This window comes from Pelodiscus sinensis, chromosome 1 (assembly GCF_052426305.1).
Source record: "Pelodiscus sinensis isolate ZL-2025 chromosome 1, ASM5242630v1, whole genome shotgun sequence".
Classification (NCBI taxonomy): domain Eukaryota; kingdom Metazoa; phylum Chordata; order Testudines; family Trionychidae; genus Pelodiscus; species Pelodiscus sinensis.
This window is the reverse complement of record NC_143052.1, coordinates 29,785,319-29,802,879: the sequence shown is the minus strand read 5'-3', so window position 1 is coordinate 29,802,879 and position 17,561 is coordinate 29,785,319. Positions and strand designations below refer to the sequence as shown.

At 42.4% G+C, this 17,561-nt stretch overlaps 1 protein-coding gene across 2 annotated transcripts in view; it reads right to left on the bottom strand.

Annotated features, from left to right (window-relative positions):
* The window catches only part of SLC2A13 (solute carrier family 2 member 13), a 352,851-nt gene that overhangs the window by 220,103 nt on the left and 115,187 nt on the right, over positions 1 to 17,561 (bottom strand). For both annotated transcript variants that reach the window (XM_006120405.5, XM_075927418.2), the window contains exon 3: positions 13,823 to 14,031. In XM_006120405.5, coding sequence (XP_006120467.1) covers positions 13,823 to 14,031 — 209 coding nt within the window. The remainder of the gene's footprint in view (positions 1 to 13,822; positions 14,032 to 17,561) is intronic.

Sequence of the window (17,561 nt, the reverse complement as noted above, 5' to 3'; positions counted from 1 at the left end):
TTTTCTAGGCATTATTATTTCAGTGAGAATTTTGTACCAAAGAGCTTACAATATAAGAAATAAAGAAATTCAAAAGTGGGAAATATAATGTAGACCTATTCCATGCTCTGCATGCTGCAGAAGTGATTCCTTGTTGCATGTTATATGAAACTATTAACATTCCCACTTGTACTGATGTAGTGAATTTACCCAGAGGAAGTAATTAAATACTCTGGGAGGGAATTTATCCAATTCTCTCTGAGCTAATAATTAAGAAATAAGACAGGTACTGTGTTGTGACATATTATAAGCCTGAGGCAACATGAGTGATGCATTAACAGTTCATACCCCCCATATTAAACTACTGATGCCAAACTTCATTAAAACCTAATTATGTTTAACTAAGTCTATTCTATGTGATTGGATCACAGCCACATCTTCCTAATACAACTTCCAAATTTACAATCATGCATCTTAAAAATAAAACAAGTTGAAAATAATTGATAGAACTCTAAACTTTAACAGACAAGTTGTCAAACATCTTTCCAATTTCACATTTACAATTGCAATAAGATGTTTAATAATGGGATGCTATTGGGAAAAAAAGTTATCAGTTGGGTTACATTTCACAGATTCCATAGATTTCAATGCTAGAAAGCATCTAGCTTCTAGGGACCTCCTGCTTAACATAAGGTACAAAATTTCGCACAGTACCACTATCATAATGTTTGCCCTTAAAACAAAAAATATATTCATAACAGATATTCACAGAGGCTGTGGAATCCCCATCATTAGAGGTTTTTAAGAACAGACGATGCACATCTGCGAGGTGGTTTAGGTCTACTTCGTCCTGACTCAGCACATGGGGATAACTCAGTAATCTCAAAGTACTTGCCAACCCTACATTTATATTCTTTTGATTAATCTAGATTTTTTTTAAACGAATTAGTCATTTCTGATACATCAGTTTTTGGATGCTCAATTTAAGATACAGGCAGTCCCCGGGTTACATGGATCCGACTTACATCGGATCCCTACTTACAAACGGGGTGAGGCAACCCTGTACTAGCTGCTTCCCCCCAGCAGACCAGGGAGACGCGAAGCTAGCGCCTCCCCCAGCAGACCAGGGAGACGCGGAGTGGCTTTTCTCAGCAGACACCTCAGCTTGAGAATAAAGGACTGAGGGAAGTGAGGTGTGGGAGAATAAAACTGAGCTCTGGAGAAATGTTTGGCTAGAGTTTCCCCTACAATATGTACCAGTTCCAACTTACATACAAATTCAACATAAGAACAAACCTACAGTCCCTATCTTGTACGTAACCCGGGGACTGCCTGTATCTCAAAAGCCCCGATTTTCAGAAAGTGCCAAGAACTCACCCTGTGAAAACCAACCCTTGAAAAGAGGACTCAATTTGGATACCCAAAGCTAACACATCCAGAAAAATGCAACTTGAAATTCTCGGCTACATAGTTAAATAAGAGGCTAGAAATTAACAGCATTTAAATCTCCCTTAATAGAATGTTTAAAGCAGGGCTACTCAACTTTGGAAGCCCTGGGGGCCACAATGATATCCACAGCACATGCCGAGGGCTGCAACTTGAGTGTGGTTGCATAGACATGTAACTATATATGCAAATATATGCAAATAGCTTCTTTCACACTGACGGCATGAATACAAAGATTAAGACAAGACTACATAACACACAGGCGCCATTTAAATCAGTTCTGCTGATAATAATAAAATGCAATATTTACCCGATTTTCACCCATATGACAGCACTTTTAATGAGCAACAACAGTCCAGGAATTTCACTACTAAAACACATATCAACAGGAGACCATTATATTGATTACTTTTTTGTTGAGCCCTACATAAACCCAAACCGTACCACGGGCCGCAATCAGATAGCCCTGGTTTAAAGAAATGTCTAAATACCTTATAATATAGTCAACACTAAAAGATTTATTCGGCATTGTTCCAGTCATTATTTGAGTTGTTTTTCTTCATTTAAACCATTGTTTGGGGGTGAGGCTGGGGATCAGAGATTCAGATGCAGGTTGCCCAGGGGAGAGGGGACAACTTCAGCTCTCACCGCAGCAGCTTGGGGCCAGGTGAGAAGCGCCTGTCCATGGCCACTGCAGCTGCAGGGATCACAGCTGGGAGAAGGATGCATGTCCCCCAGCTGTAGTACACACGAACTCTATATAATATATAGCTGTTCCTTTTTCCATTTCTGCTGGCCCAATAGGTTACAGCTGTCCCAGTCCCCATCTGGCCCCTTGTTACACCTCATGGTCAGGGCTCGACAAATAATACAATCTACTCGCCTGTGGCGAGTAGAATATAACCTGGAAGACCCGGGTTCGGGCGATCTGCACATGTGCAGATCGCTGGACAGCGCAGCTGGCAAGCAGGGCTCGCCACGGTTCAGCAAGCCCTGCTCATGGTCATTCTACAATATATCTTCTCTCCTACCAGACCCCTTCTTTCTATATTATGAGCAACAATTGAATTCCAGGCATATCCCATTGCCTGGTGTAGCCAAACCCTTACCTTGCTTTAAGTTACAATAAGAGGAAGCTGCATATCAAATGTGGTGGTCCTAGCTCTTACCATTTACAAGGAATTCTTGAACAAATGGACTCAGGATGAACAGACAAAGACAAAACACACATTTCTAAAATATACAGTAAGATTTAGAAGCAACAGGCAAACATTACTAATCACCTATTCAAAACGTATGCATGTACACAGTCTATCCTTAAGCAATAGAATATAAGGCTTCAGGAGAACAAATTATGTGAAGTATCCTAAATAATATAGATTATGATTGGGAAATTCCAGCTATTTGCAGCACCTCTCGCCTTGGGTATTATATGCTTAATTTAATCAGTAATAAAGAGTAAGACTTCTTACTTGTAATATCTTTATTCTTATCTTAATTAATACCTTTTGTTATATTTTTCTGCAAGTGTTGAAAGAGTGTGTAACCCACACAATGAGTTCAGCTCCTTTGAGGTAGAACATGCAAAGCTTTGATAAAATCTGTCAGATACATTATGTTATGAAAGACATTAAACAATTTTTTTTGTTTTTTTTGTGGAACAAAGTTTTGATACCCTGATGAACTATATATATATATGAGCTAATACTGAAAAAATCTGCTGTTGTTCAGAGTATTTATTTTATAGATATATAAATTCAGAGTTTATAGAAAGGAATATTTTAAAATGGAAAATCTCTATTTTACCTGTCGAGATCATTGAAGAAAATATTAAGCTATGACTGCTGTTGATCCATGCTGGCTCTTGGAAGTGAGAGATACCCCACCCCCTACCTTAAAACCAGCTGCTGTAGTAGAATTATTCATCACATACAGAAGTTCTCCCAATAAAGTCTTATTTTGCTTAGCTGACAAGATGCCAGTTATCCTGCAAGCTTATTTCTACCCTGTTATAATGGGATAGCAAACATTTACATTTTGTATATCCTTGTAATTGAGGAAGCCTTGCAGAATTGATATTAATAACAAACAGAAAAGTACTAATTTCAAAGCAAGTGGCCATTGTGTGTGATGAGTGGAGGTAAACAAGAAAACATATTCTTCAACTCTAGCCCTTTCATGGTAGGTTTTTCAATTTATTAGTGTATGGACTTTTTATCCATCAAATTAAAACATCTATTTTAGTTTCCCACTCATCTTCACAAGGTTAGAGAACAAGGAGGTGACAAGCTCACCACCAATTTTAGCTGTCAGAGTATGAATTGTATTTCTGACCAGTTATGGAGCGTTACAATTGTTTTCTAGCAGTCAAAGAAATCTCTCTCCTATGCCCATTTAACTCTTTCACATAACATGGCATTTTTGCCAAAATTCCTTTTACATGTAAATATTCAGCTACTGTGGGAGTATTCTTGGAATTGTATATTCACTGCTTAAATTGAAACCTCCAGGCAAAGAGAGAGAAAAAACCCAGACTTTTCTTTTTAATTAAATGAATTCTTGAATATCATTAAATACTCCTAAGGCAGCACAATTTCTATTCTTCTTAAGCACAATATGGATATGCCTTTTATGTTTACATACTTATTTTGTATCCAAAATTATAAAAATATGACTACCACATAAAAACACAGGCTCACAGATAGCATGTTTTATGGGTAATGCATGCGCACATAAAAAAAAAATCAGGAAATTCAAAGCTGCTTCGCTGATTCTGAAAAATCAACAGGAAAACCAGAGACTATTCACCAGTCTGATTACTCTACCTACTCTATCAATAAGGCCATAAACTGAGCACATTATCTAGATACTCTTCTTTCATTGTTCATTGGAGAACAACCCAGCATTCTGAAGGGACACATTTCTAGCCTGTAACAAGCATGTTCTTTCATGAACAAATTCTAGCACTGAGACTACTGGCATATTAGATATCAGAGTCATCCTGGCATCTTGAGTCATCTTGGCTCACTGGCACAAGTTCCAAGCCATGAACAATGTGTTGCCACTTTCACCATAGCAATCAAATTCTGCCCTGTCCTCACCAACCACATCACCACAGATGTCACTATGAAAAAAAAAGACTCCATTAAAGAAGTGTTCTACCTGCAGTCTATCACTACAAAAGTCATCTTTTCACCTTCACCATTTCACCTCCCTTCAATCTTTCTATTGATTTGTTCAAAGAAAGAGCAAAGAAAGAGGAAGAGAACTTCCTCAGTTCTGCAGAACTCCTTCATCTTAGCTCTTCCTTCCCTCAGTCCTTCCTCCTTCCAGTTTCTTTTATCCCACTGCCATTATTTATGCTATACCCAGCAATTTCTCTACTTGTCAGCTCAACTGTCTCTCCTTCAAACTTGCTTATTTCAGGAACCTGTTAAATCAACCAACTCTGCACGTGGTCTTTTTTCTTTAATGTGCTCCATCTCACCTACGTCTTGTCCCCCAAGTTGCAAAAAATTTGGAGTGTGAAATGTATCTTTCTCTAACTTTATAAATCACTGTGCAAGTTTACAGTGCTATAAAGCTGACTTTTAAATATACTGAATTCATTTGGATTACTTAGTTCTTCCAAGTCCAAGAAACAGTCTAGGTTTTATGGTATTCTATTTTCTAAAATTCAACTGAACTCCTAAATGGTATAAAAATTGGGATTGGAAGTCTCTAAGTTCTGGAAACTCACTTCAACGGCAAGTTAGTTCCTATCACTGGTGTAACAAGTACAAAAGAACATACATTTTTTGTCTTATGAAAGCAAGGTCTGATTGCCTTTTTTCTATATTTTTAGAACATGAACTATAGCTGTAGCTAGACCAAAGTGAATATAGTTTTGTAGGGGGAGGGTGTCTGTAGAGGTTGATTAGTTTGACATAATTAGTTTGACGTTAATAAATATTCTGAAGGCTGATGAAGACCTTATCTCCTTGATTTACTATTTTCTACATTTTGGGTTTGAATTTTCTGTAGATTAAAAAATTGTTCTTACATATTTAATTCATATACTTTTCCTTTTGTGAGGCTGGCACCAACTTGATATCTGGAACATTTATTGTACTATCAAAGGCCTATTTTCTTTGTAAAAGGATGTAATACTCTGTTGAAGTTTGAGTCAACCAAAAATCTTTAAAGTAAGTTCCAGTTATTGAAAAATCCCACCCATTTTTAATATTAGCTTTAATGAATTGTATTCTGTCCCATTCCTACTGATTATGGCAGGGTGGACAATAATTTTTAATGGGGAAACTCTCCAAGATTTTGGCAAGTTGCCAAGGGCCGTATTTCTATGGAGAAGGTGTGTGGTCTGGGATGGAGGTTGGGTGCAGAAGGGATCTTTGGGGTGGGGGACTGGAGTGAAGGAGGGGCGAGGGGTCTGAGAAGGAACTTGGGTGAGGAGAGAGCTGTGATCTGGAGTAGGGGCTTGAAGTGCACAGTCCAGGAGTGGATTCTGGCCTGTGGAGGGGCTCTTGGAGCAGGTGCAAAGTCTGGGAGGGAGTTGTGACCTTGGTGAAGGGGGCACAAAGGGTCTGGCTGGTGGCCTGGGGGAGAGAGCAGGTGGGGTGCCAGAGGCAGGCTCTGGCTGGGAGGTGCTTTCCTAGGCAGCTCCCAGCCAGCAGCCCTGCAAGAACCTTAGGCAGACTGTCTGCTGCTGGCTTCTCCACATAGCTCTGCTCTGGGCATTGGGTGGGGCGGAGGGAGAAAAGAGGCTTCCCACACTGCCCCTACTCCCAGCAAAATTTCTCAGCTTCTATAGGCTGGCAACTGGCCAATGGAAACTGAGAGATTTTGCTGGGGGAAGGAGAGGGCAGAGGCAGACTGTGAGGACTCCCTCACCCCTCTCCAGCTATCCATAGTGGAAAACAGCTGCCTTTTTTAAAAGCAGGAGCTGTTCTCTATTTAAGGATCCCTGCGAGGATGTCGCGGGATGGATCTGGTGGCTTCGCGGGCCAGAGTCAGCCCACTGGCAGCCTCTGCCCACCCTGGATTATGGCAATCAGATGTCCCATTTTCAAAAGGGACAGTCCCATATTCAAGCCTTCCTGCAGGTGTCTTGACATTTTCTTAAAAATAGGCAAACTGTCCCGTACTTTTTGTCTTCCCCACATCAGTGCTGGTGAGTCATGATGCTGGCCAGTGGTGGCGGGGCTCTAGTGGCTGACAACAGAGCTAGCGATGGGGCAAAGCTGCAGTGTATGTGCTTCTCCTGCTAGTCCATCAGCACAGCCTGTGCTGCATACCAGCGTTCTGTCCCCCCCGCCTCCCGCCTGTCCCATTTCTGTCAGACACTGGCTGCATACTGTGAGCTGAGGTGAGCCTGGGCAAGCACTAGCCAGTTACACATTGCTTCTACTGCCCACCCATAAGTACTTTACAATGTTCCTCTCTTGTTGTCCTCTCCCTACTATTCCCCTTCACCACCTCTGCCCTGCTGCTCCCCCATAACCTCCTTGGTGGGTTGCATCACATTCCGTGCTGTGTGGAGAACCAGCACCTAGTTGAAGTGCTCAGATCATCAACAACTTGGGCAGCAGGCTCCTTCTTTCCCCCACTGCCTCTGGCTGGGCCAGCACCCCAGAGAGCCCAAGACCTTCTGGCCCAGGGCACTGGTCAGAAGAAGCTGAGCAGTGCATGTGCCAAAGTCCTGCACCAGGAAAGACTCTCTGCCCCTCAGCTAAGCTCTAGAAGGCAGGGGGGGAAGCTATTTTCATACTGTTTGTGCCTCAACCTTGCAGGCTCCATAGCACCTACTTCACCTACCCACGCCACCCTGGATCCTGACCTGAGAGCACAGAGCTGCTCTATCCCCTCTGCTGAGACACCCTTGCAGTCAGGTTCCCTTCATCCTGGTGCACAATACAGCCTTAGGGCTAACCCCTGCCTACTCACGCTGCAGCCAGAGGACAGGAGGTGGCTCGATTATGTAAGCTGCCTTTCGACACTGTGCAAGTTGGAAGAGATAAGCTGCTCTCCCAGCCACAAGGTAGGTGTGTGTGTGCGTGTGCGTGTGTGAGAGAGAGCGAGAGAGAGAGGATCAGAAAAGTCTGCAAAGACATGGGCCACATTATCCCTTCCCCATCTCCTCCTCCCCTGTGGCTAGAAGCAGCTCCCGCGCTCTGTGACACAGTGCTGAAAGGCTGCGGCTGGCTACTTTCTGGTGCGAAACCTGGCAGAAATCTCTGGAGAGATGTATGTGACCCTGGCACCTCTGCCCAATCCATCATCCCCACCTGCTGTCTCAGGAAAATGTCGTGTCAGGTACCAGGAGAGACAGGTCTGTCTTGGGGACCCAGTCAGGTGTGGAGGTCTGTGAGTGCTTGACAGAGACGGTCAGGTTGGTTGATGACACCCCCACCACGTACACTCCCCTGTACCTCTCTCATCTATGTGCGTCACCCCTCCCTTTGCAAAGCCTAAAGATCAGATGAGAAATAAAAAGAATCCAACTATTTCTTTATTACAGGGGTTCAATCTACATGATTTTAATTTGAACATTTGTACTGCACAGTTCTAATTGAGTGCCATGGAATTCGCCTGAATACAAGTAACTTTACCAGTTGCCCCATATTCATCATAGGAAAATAGAGCTACATTATTGCTGACAAGGTCTCATCAAATAACAGAGTGACATCGAACTTGTCTTGTTACAGTGAATAGAGTCAAACTACTCTCTACTCTTGCTCTGTCAGAGAAAGTCAAAAGGCACAAGTCAAAATGAGAAAATCTGTACTTTTGTGGTGAGGGCCTGAAAGGTGTCTTGTCTTCAGAAGTGGCCTTCTTTTCTTTCTTGGTTGTAAGTAAAAGATGTTTGCTTGGGAATGTAGTTTAGTGCTGCATCACATACTTCCCTGAAGGATACTGACCTTTAAAGGGCAAACTAATTAGCCTCTGTTTTCAGGTTAAATTTCCAGACCAAAGATTTACTTACAATATGCTACCTTAAAAACCAGAGCTTACAATTAGATTTTGTGAAGATACAAAAATATTGTCTATGCATAATTCTCAGAAAATGTTACTGGTGGGGAAATGGAAGTCTTAGGGTACGTCTAGACTACATGCCTCTGTCACCAGGGATGAGGTTTACCTGGGTGGTCGATAAATACCTTTGATGTCGCCACCCGCGCGTCCAGACTATCGCGCTGAGCCGACAAACAGCTGATCAGCTGTTTGTCAGCTCAGCGCGGCAGCCATGTAAATTTAAATGAAGCGGCGACTATTTAAATCGCCGCTTCATTTTACTATGTCTGGTAGCCTAATCTACATGCCTCTGGCGACAGAGGCATGTAGTCTAGACGTACCCTTAGACAGGATTCTTCATAGACACAAGATCTATTTTTCCAATACTGCAGAAGGAATTTGGGTAGTTTATGTTACTGAATGGATTTTGGACTAACATTTTAGCTCTGCTCTAAAACGTTAAAAATAGAATATATCCTTTTAAAATATACAGTCTTTACCTTATTTGTCTCATGAGGACACGACCATTGTGCTTATTATATAGAAAACTTTTCAATGAAGAGTAGAGATTTGGTATACAAATTAAACGAGCTTTCAAAGGCCAATTAACAAATAGAAGGAGCACCAGAACGTTTTATTTGCTGATTTGTTTATCTACTGTTTACTATTTTAGACACGTTAATTGTCTGACACTTTCTGCATTCATGGCCAAATTACTGCAGAAGTCACTTTGTATTACACTGTCTCACAATGTGTTACTTAGTGCTCTTAGACATTTTTGGGGACCTCAGATGTAGGGATATAATAGTGTAGCTGGTTAACCGATAAGAAAAAATACGTTAAGGCTATAGATTACACACATTTCTCTCCCAACCCCTACCCCTGCCAGTAAGTTTGTTAGCGCCCCCATCCCTGACAGGGGCCACTGCCACCCCGCACTGCTGTCTCTCTGTCAGAGGCAGCAGCACGGAGCAATGGGCTGCCGGTCAGTGGGGCGGAGGGGTGTTTTTTAAACTGTCTCCCCTCACAGACCACTCCCGCCTAGCACCCCACGCTGCTTCCTCTGATACAGACGCAGCAGTGCAAAGTGGCAGAGGGCTCCTTGGGAGTGCGGCCGGAGCACACTTGCTGCCAACCCTGCCCCCAGATACTATACAATAGTCAAGTAACCAATAAGAATTAATGAAGTTGTCATAGGATAAAAGGGCTGATCCTTTCATGGATTGATAACTGGTTAAAAGAGAGGAAACAAATGTAGGAAGAAATGGTAAGTTTTCTGAGTGAAGAGAGGTAACTAGTGGGGTCCCCCAAAGGTCTGTCCTGGGACCAGTCCTATTCAACTTATTTATAAATGATCTAGAGAAAGGGGTAAACAGAGAGGTGGCAACATTTGTAGATGATACCAAACTGCTCAAGATAGTTAAGATCAAAGCAGACTGAAAAGCTTCAAAAAGATCTCTCCAAACTAAGTGATTGGGCAACAAAATAGAAAATGAAATTTAATGTTGATTAACGTAAAATAATGAACATTGGAAAAAATAATCCGAACTATACATATAATATCATGGGGACTAATTTAGCTACAACTACTCAAGAGAGAGATCTTGGAGTCATTGTGACTAGTTCTCTGAAAACATCTATTCAATGTGAAGTGGCAGTCAAAAAAGTAAACAGAATGTTCGGACTCATTTAAAAAGGGATAGAGAATATCTTATTGCCTCTATATAAAACCCTGGTATGCCCATATCTTGAATATTGCGTACAAATGTGATTGCTTCATCACAAAAAAGATATATTGGCATTGGAAAAGGTTCAGAAAAGGGCAACAAAAATGATTAGGGGTTTGGAATAGGTCCCATATGAAGAGAGATTAAAAAGACTTGGGATTTTTCAGCCTAGAAAAGAGGAGACTAAGGGGGATATGATAGAGGTCTATAAAATTATGACTGGTGTGGAAAAAGTGAACAAGGAAAAAGTTATTTACTTGTTCCCACAATATAAGAATTAGGGGTCACAAAATGAAGTTAATAGGCAGCAGGTTTAAAACAAACAAAAGGAAGTTTTTCTTCACTCAGCGCACAGTCACCTGTGGAACTCTTTGCCAGAGGATGTTGTGAAGACTAGGAGTTTAACATGGTTCCAAAAAAAAATCTAGATAGATTCATAGATGTTAGGTCCATCAATAGCTATTAGCCAGGATGGGTAGGAATGGTTTCCCTAGCTTCTGTTTTCCTGGAAATGGGTGATAGGAGAGGGATCAGGTGAGGATTATCTGTTGTGTTCCCCCCCACTGAGGCATCTGGTATTGGCCACTGTTGGGAGACAGAATACTCAGATAGATGGACCTTTGGTCTGACTGAGTATAGCCGTTCTTATGTAGGTTACTTGACTATTCAATTAACCAATATTTAACATCCCTAGTTAGATATCCTCCTATTTCATTTGCCTACGTTCTCAGAACTGTAGGTCATCTAACAGTGTCATTATTTGGCTTCAGCTCAAAGCCAAAATATATTACGGAAGATGTGTTATCAGATTTGAAGAGTTCTGCTTATTCCTTTCAAGAACAAGACTATAAAGAAAACAGATCTGAATTCAAATGGTTGAAAAGCCAAGAATAAAGCTGAAACTTCACTATAAGAGAAACATTTTTATCCTTGTTCCCACCAAGTATATCCACAAGACAAGGTCCAGATCTATATCCTTCCTGGTATTTGATCATGTGATAAACAACAAATGCTTTAGGCTAAGCTGTTTACACAAACCTCACTGTTCTTCAGTTTTCTTTAAGAATCCCCAAGTTTGCTCTATCAGAGACACCAACCCATCTTTCACCTCAGCTAGAGAGAAGATCCATTTAACAGCACAAGTTAGCAATAATTACTGGGTTTCACACACAGTTCTGAAAAAAGCTAGATAGATTCAGGTCCATCAATAGCTATTAGCCAAGATGGGTAGGAATGCTGTCCCTAGCTTCTGTTTGTCTGGAAATGGGTGACAGGAGAGGGATCGTGTGAGGATTACCTGTTGGCTGTGTCTACACTGGCACCCTTTTCCATAAAAGGGATGCTAATGAAACACTTCGGAATTGCAAATGCCGCGGGGTATTTAAATATCCCCCCGCGGCATTTGCATGAACATGGCTGCCGCTTTTTTCCGGCTCGGGGTTTTGCCGGAGAAAAGCGCCAGTCTAGACGGGATCTTGCGGAAAATAAGCCCTTTTCCAGAAGATCCCTTATTCCTACTTGAAAGGGCTTATTTTCCGCAAGATCCCATCTAGACTGGCGCTTTTCTCCGGCAAAATCCCGAGCCGGAAAAAAGCGGCAGCCATGTTCATGCAAATGCCGCGGGGGATATTTAAATCCCCCGCGGAATTTGCAATTCCGAAGTGTCTCATTAGCATCCCTTTTATGGAAAAGGGTACCAGTGTAGACACAGCCATTGTGTTTCCCGCCACCTTCAGCAACGGTGACAAAAAGGATCCCTGCATAGATAATGCAGAGTCATAGAGACACCTGTACCAAGACACTAAATTTAGCTGATGTCCATAGCAGCAAGCACACTAATATCGTTTTGAGCTGCAGGCCTCCCAGGCAGTGCTATTCTCCATAAGGATAAAGGCATTCCAAAGGGAACTAGTAGAAGAGTTCCTTTTAAGAATTAATGAACAGCACAACTCTAGGACCTCTGTAGAGGAGCAGTTTAAAATTGTTTTAGCAAAATGCCACAGACTCAGAGGGACAGAATCTAAACACAGCCATGAAAAAGGTTGCAAGAAACAGAAGAGGTGATACTGGAAAACTCTGCTGCTGCAACAATATTGGCAATGTGTAGTTTGATAATAGAGCAGTCAGATAATAGAATGGTTAGGGGTTTGGAATACAATAGCCCACAATAAACATGTATTCTGGATATGGGCAGGGAAGAATTCCTGACTCAATTAACCTTACAGGAAAATCTGCTACTAGCTGAAGCCAAGTGAAGATGAGAAACTGATTTACAAGAAATAATGCACCAGTCCTAAGCAAAAGAAAGCGAAACCCAAGAATGGAGATGGGAATACCCGTTTTGACACTGATGGTCAGAAGCAAGTTCTAAGCGAAACTATCTTAGTTATGACAATCTCGATGCCCACTGAGATAAAGGACAGACACTCACGTGGCCCACTCACTAGCCTATGTTGCCCATCGTTGCTGTAACCTGATCATTTAAAGTAAGCTGCTATATATTTTAGCTTGACTTCACATTTACTAAGTTTTTTAAACCAGTGATTCTCAACCTTTCCCCCCTACTGAAACCCAAGTCCTGCTGCCTAGGCCTTAAGCATGTACCTAGACGTTGTGAGAGCCCCTGTGCATGGAGCCTTGAGGTGTTGCCCTTCTTGCTATCCCCTAAAACCAGCCTTGCACTTACGATAGGTCTAAACCTGTCCTTTGACTTCCCTCCAAACGGGTGGAGGGACCCTCAGATTGAGAAACACTAATCTAGATAAGATGATGTGCGCCCTAGAAGAGCTCTGAATACCCCCAGGGATACATATACCACTGATTGAGAATCACAATTTTAAACCACACTCAAAACTACTGCAGTTAGAATAGCTTTGAAATGGTTGCTTTGGAGTGAGAGAGATTTTCAAAACTGTGTAAGTCAACTCCATGACACTTGCAGAGCCACACCAAGTGCCACTGACCTGATTTATACATTTCTGAAAATCCCAACCAAAATGTACAGCACTCCCAAAATACTTCAAACTGCTTAACCTCTTGCAGATGCCAAACTGACAACAACAAGGGGATTTGGTTACGTATTGTCAGAGGGGAAAAAAATTAAACTACACACAACTAGTAGGTAACTGCTGTTGTACTTCCCAACTATTCTGAGCAGTAGATGTTGTCTCCCTAGTGATTTAAGATGATTTTGTTCAGCTAGGGCACAGTCTTTGCATAACTCCAGGCATTTGAAGTATTAACCCTTTATCAGTTCCATAGCTTCTATTTTGTCCTTTTTTCATAAATGATAAATACAAGTATATAAAATCGATACATTTTACTTAAGTATAAGTGCGCTCCTCATGTCTATTTTACAATATACACAATTATTTGTGAACTATAACCCTTGTTCATTCCTTCTTTAAATATACATTTCTTACACAAGCATATTAAAAAGGAAAAGTGACAACACAGAATCTTAAAATATATAGCTTTCCTCACATAAGAAAATCAACATAGTATTTAAAACAGAATTTAAGATGCTACAGAATAATCTCTTTAGACTTAAACTACCTACATGATAATACTTGAAATATTTACAAGATAAGGAAAAACGTACCATAATGTACCATTTCCTGTTATTTGCCTCCCACAGAGATGCCAAGAAATTTCTAACCTACCTGCTCCAACTTCTTTTTCTTCCTCTTCAATGTTGTTCTTGATACTATCATATTCCTCATCAATTGTCTGGTTGCCACGTATTTGAGACAGAATTCTCCGTGCTTTCTGAGTCTGGCCTTTCTGAATCAGCCAGCGGGGGCTTTCAGGAAGAAACAGGAAGCCAAAAAACTGTATAATTGCTGGAACTGCTGAGAGGCCCAGCATATACCTACAAAACAAACAAAAATATCTTTAATTGAAACTTTAAAAATTCGCATTAACAATGACATCTACAAGTTCTCTGGCTCTCATTAGCCATTTTCTGAAAACACATCATGCAGCTTAAATAACCAGAGAGGTGAATGTATGGTTTACAAAAGCAGCTTCCAGGATTTTCTACTAGAATCAAAAGGAATCTTGAAGATATTGTCCTGCCACTTAAGTATAACTTGGGTGTCAAAAACCATAATTCACAATTACATCACATCTACCTTTATGGCTGATGTCAATTCTCAGCACCACTAACTGAAGACTCAAACATTATCAAAATTGCCATTTCTACAGCGCAATTCAAATTGATGGCCCCAAAATGTAACGCTCCCCCAAGAAGCTCCCATGCTGTTTTAAAAAAATCCCAGGGGACAGAGAAAATAGGAAACAAATGGTACCGCAAGAAATACCAAATTCTTCACTGGGCAAGCTCTCAGAGAATGAGGAAATGGCAGAAGTGTTAAATGACTTTTTTGTTTCAGTTTTCACCAGAAAGGTTAGCCGGCTGGACACCTTGCTTAGTGAATGCTAGTGAAAATGAGGTAGGATCAGAAGCTAAAATAGGGAAAGAACACATTAAAGATTACTTTGACAAGTCAAACACATTGCATCAGGCCTGGAGGATTTGAAGGTATCCTAGACTACTACTCAAGGAGCTAAGGAAATATCTGTGCCATTAGTGATTATCTTTGAAAAGTCATGGAAGACAGAAGAGATTCCAGAGAACTAGAAAAAGTCAAATATAGTGCCAATCTATAAAAGAGAAATAAAAAACAACCTGGGGAATTATAGACCAGTCAGCATAACTCCCGTACTTTGAAACATAGGAGCATCCATGGGCAAAAATTGGTAGGCACCCACCAGCAGCCCCCTCCCACAAACAGGCCCTGGTTTCCAGCCAATGGGAGCTGCAATGATTGGCTTGGTGACAAGGGCAGTGCACAAAGTCTCCCCACTTCCCAGGGGTGCACAGTGCCTAGAGGGAGCCAGCAGCCATTCTGAGCAGTCTTGACCTGCTGCAGGCAGAGAGCCTGCCTGGGGTCTCAGCAGGACAGGCCCTGGCTTAGTGGGCCAGATCTTGCTTGCCCCTGATCTATGGGGTAGACATATTTACAATTTTCTGACTATGCACGAAACAGAGAACTTCATTTTAATTGACACAGGATCCACCCATCTATCAAGGGGTTTATTTCTGACTTTTAGAAAGGAGTTTGCCTCTTACATTTGAATTGATCCCACATAAAAAAACAACAACAATATCCATAGGCAGAGTTGGAGTTTACCATATCCAATATGCTGGCTGACTCAACATTCTGTGATCATCTTCAAGGTTACCATGGTTAGACAGGCTGACAATGCTGGAACCCAGTAATGATTTCTCAACCCTATGTCATGTCTTGCCCTGCCTAGGCATGGCATTGAGAACAGAAGACAAAAGCAAACTGACGGTATGGCACTGCTCTATGTGCTTGCTTATTTCTTCAAAAGTGCAATAATAAAGAATGTATTTGCAAACATACATTTGTTGTTTCTGCCGGGGCGGGGGAGGGGTGTAGTAAGCTGTGTTAGTCTCTAACGTTAAAAGCAAAGAGTGGTCCTGCAGCACCTTAGAAACTAACAAAAATATATAGTATCATGAGCTTTCCACTTTATCAGAGGTTTTGGAATGAAAACAACAGAAACCAAGATATCTATCAGCAAAAGAAATGCCTGTCAATTGTAGGACCCATATTAATGGGTTGGATGTGTCCCATTCATAGATTTTCATGTTGAAAATGTGGGTGTTAAAAGTAGGAGAAATTGGCTTTGTAATGCGCTAACCAGTGAATGTCTTTATTCAAGCCCAGGATAACTGTCAAACTTGTAGATGAATTCCAGTTCCGCAGTTTCTCTCTAAGGGTATGTCTACACTACAAAGTTAATTCAAAATAACAGCAGTCTCCCCAGAGGTTCATCCCCCGCCCCCCCCCAGTTGTGTTAAATAAAGACAGTTTCTAGTTCTGAAAATACGTGTATTTTATTTGACATCAGGAAGGGGGGCTAGGGAAGGGTAAGTGGAAGAATGAGAGAGGAATGGAGCACAAGCCCCCAGTGGGGCAGACCGCAGAGACTGCTAGTGCTCGTAAGGGTGGAAGCTCTCCTGCAGGGCCCCCTGGATCCTGACAGCCCCTCAATGGTTCTCCCGGATGGCAGCCTGCAGACAATGCAGCCGGGCTGCTGGCAACGTGTCCACGAGACTCAGCAGAGTCCCCAGGGGCAGGTCTGGTTCCATGTTGCAGAGTGCCGTGGTGTCCCGAGTGAGAGCAAGCAGAGCACTCCGAGACACAAATGATTTGCTGTCCTTCAGTGAGGTAGACCAGCAAGCAGAGAAACCTGAGAACTGTCTGTCCGGGATGGGGGGTCAGGTCCCTTTAAACACAGACCTTGGATAGCCTGAGGCAGCAGCCCCACACACTAAGTCAATGTGGACGCGCAATTTCAAATTAGAAAAACGCTATTTCGATTTAGTTTTTGTGTCTAGATGCGTTATTTTGAATTAGCTTAATTCGAATTAACTAATTCGAAATACATTAATTCGAAATAACGCTGTAGTGTAGACATACCCTTAGGTATGTCTACACAGCAAAGTTATTTCGAAATAACAGCCATTATTTCAAAATAACTTCATTAGCGTCTACACAAGCCAACCACTATTTCAAAATGAATTCGAAATAGTAGTGGGCTTATTTCAAAATTGGTAAACCTCATTCCACAAGGAATAACGCCAATTTCGAAATTCCTATTTCAAAATAAACGCTGTGTAGACATTTATTTCGAAGTAGAGGGCCTCCAGCCCTTCCCAGGGTACCCTGGTGGCCACTCTGGCCATAACCAGGAAAACTCCTCTATTCCCCATCCTCCCCAGAGCCCTTAAAGGGGTAGAGTCTATTTGGCCACAGTGCCTGTGCCAGCTCCAAGCCTGCCACGCCAGAGACAGCAGTCACTGCCCCAATCCAGTTGCCTCAGCATGAGCCATGCAGCCAGTACCAGCCAGCCCTCAACCGCTCCCCAGGACCAGTCTGCAAGCTCCCAAGAGCCTGCCAGGGGCTGGAAAAGGCGGGTGCCTTCCTGGTCCAGTGCAGAGATCATCAACCTGATTGAGGTTCGTGGGGAATCCTCCAATGTCCATGATCTCCACACTAGATGGAGGAATGTGGCCGTCGACAGGCGGATGGCTGCCAGCCAGCCACCAAAGGCCACATGTGAAACCAGGCGCAGGTTCGCATGAAATTCAAGGAGCTGCATCAGGCTTATGCCAGGGCCACAGGGGGCAGCTCCCAACCAGGGGCAGACCGAGACCCCTGCCCCTATTTTGATGCCCTGGACCACATCCTGGGGGGCTGGGTGGTCCATGCCCCCCAGGTGGTCATCGATCCTGGGGCAGAGGGCCCTGACCATGAGACTGAGGAGGAGGGGGGGGTCCAGGAACTGCAGGAGCCTGGAGGGAGC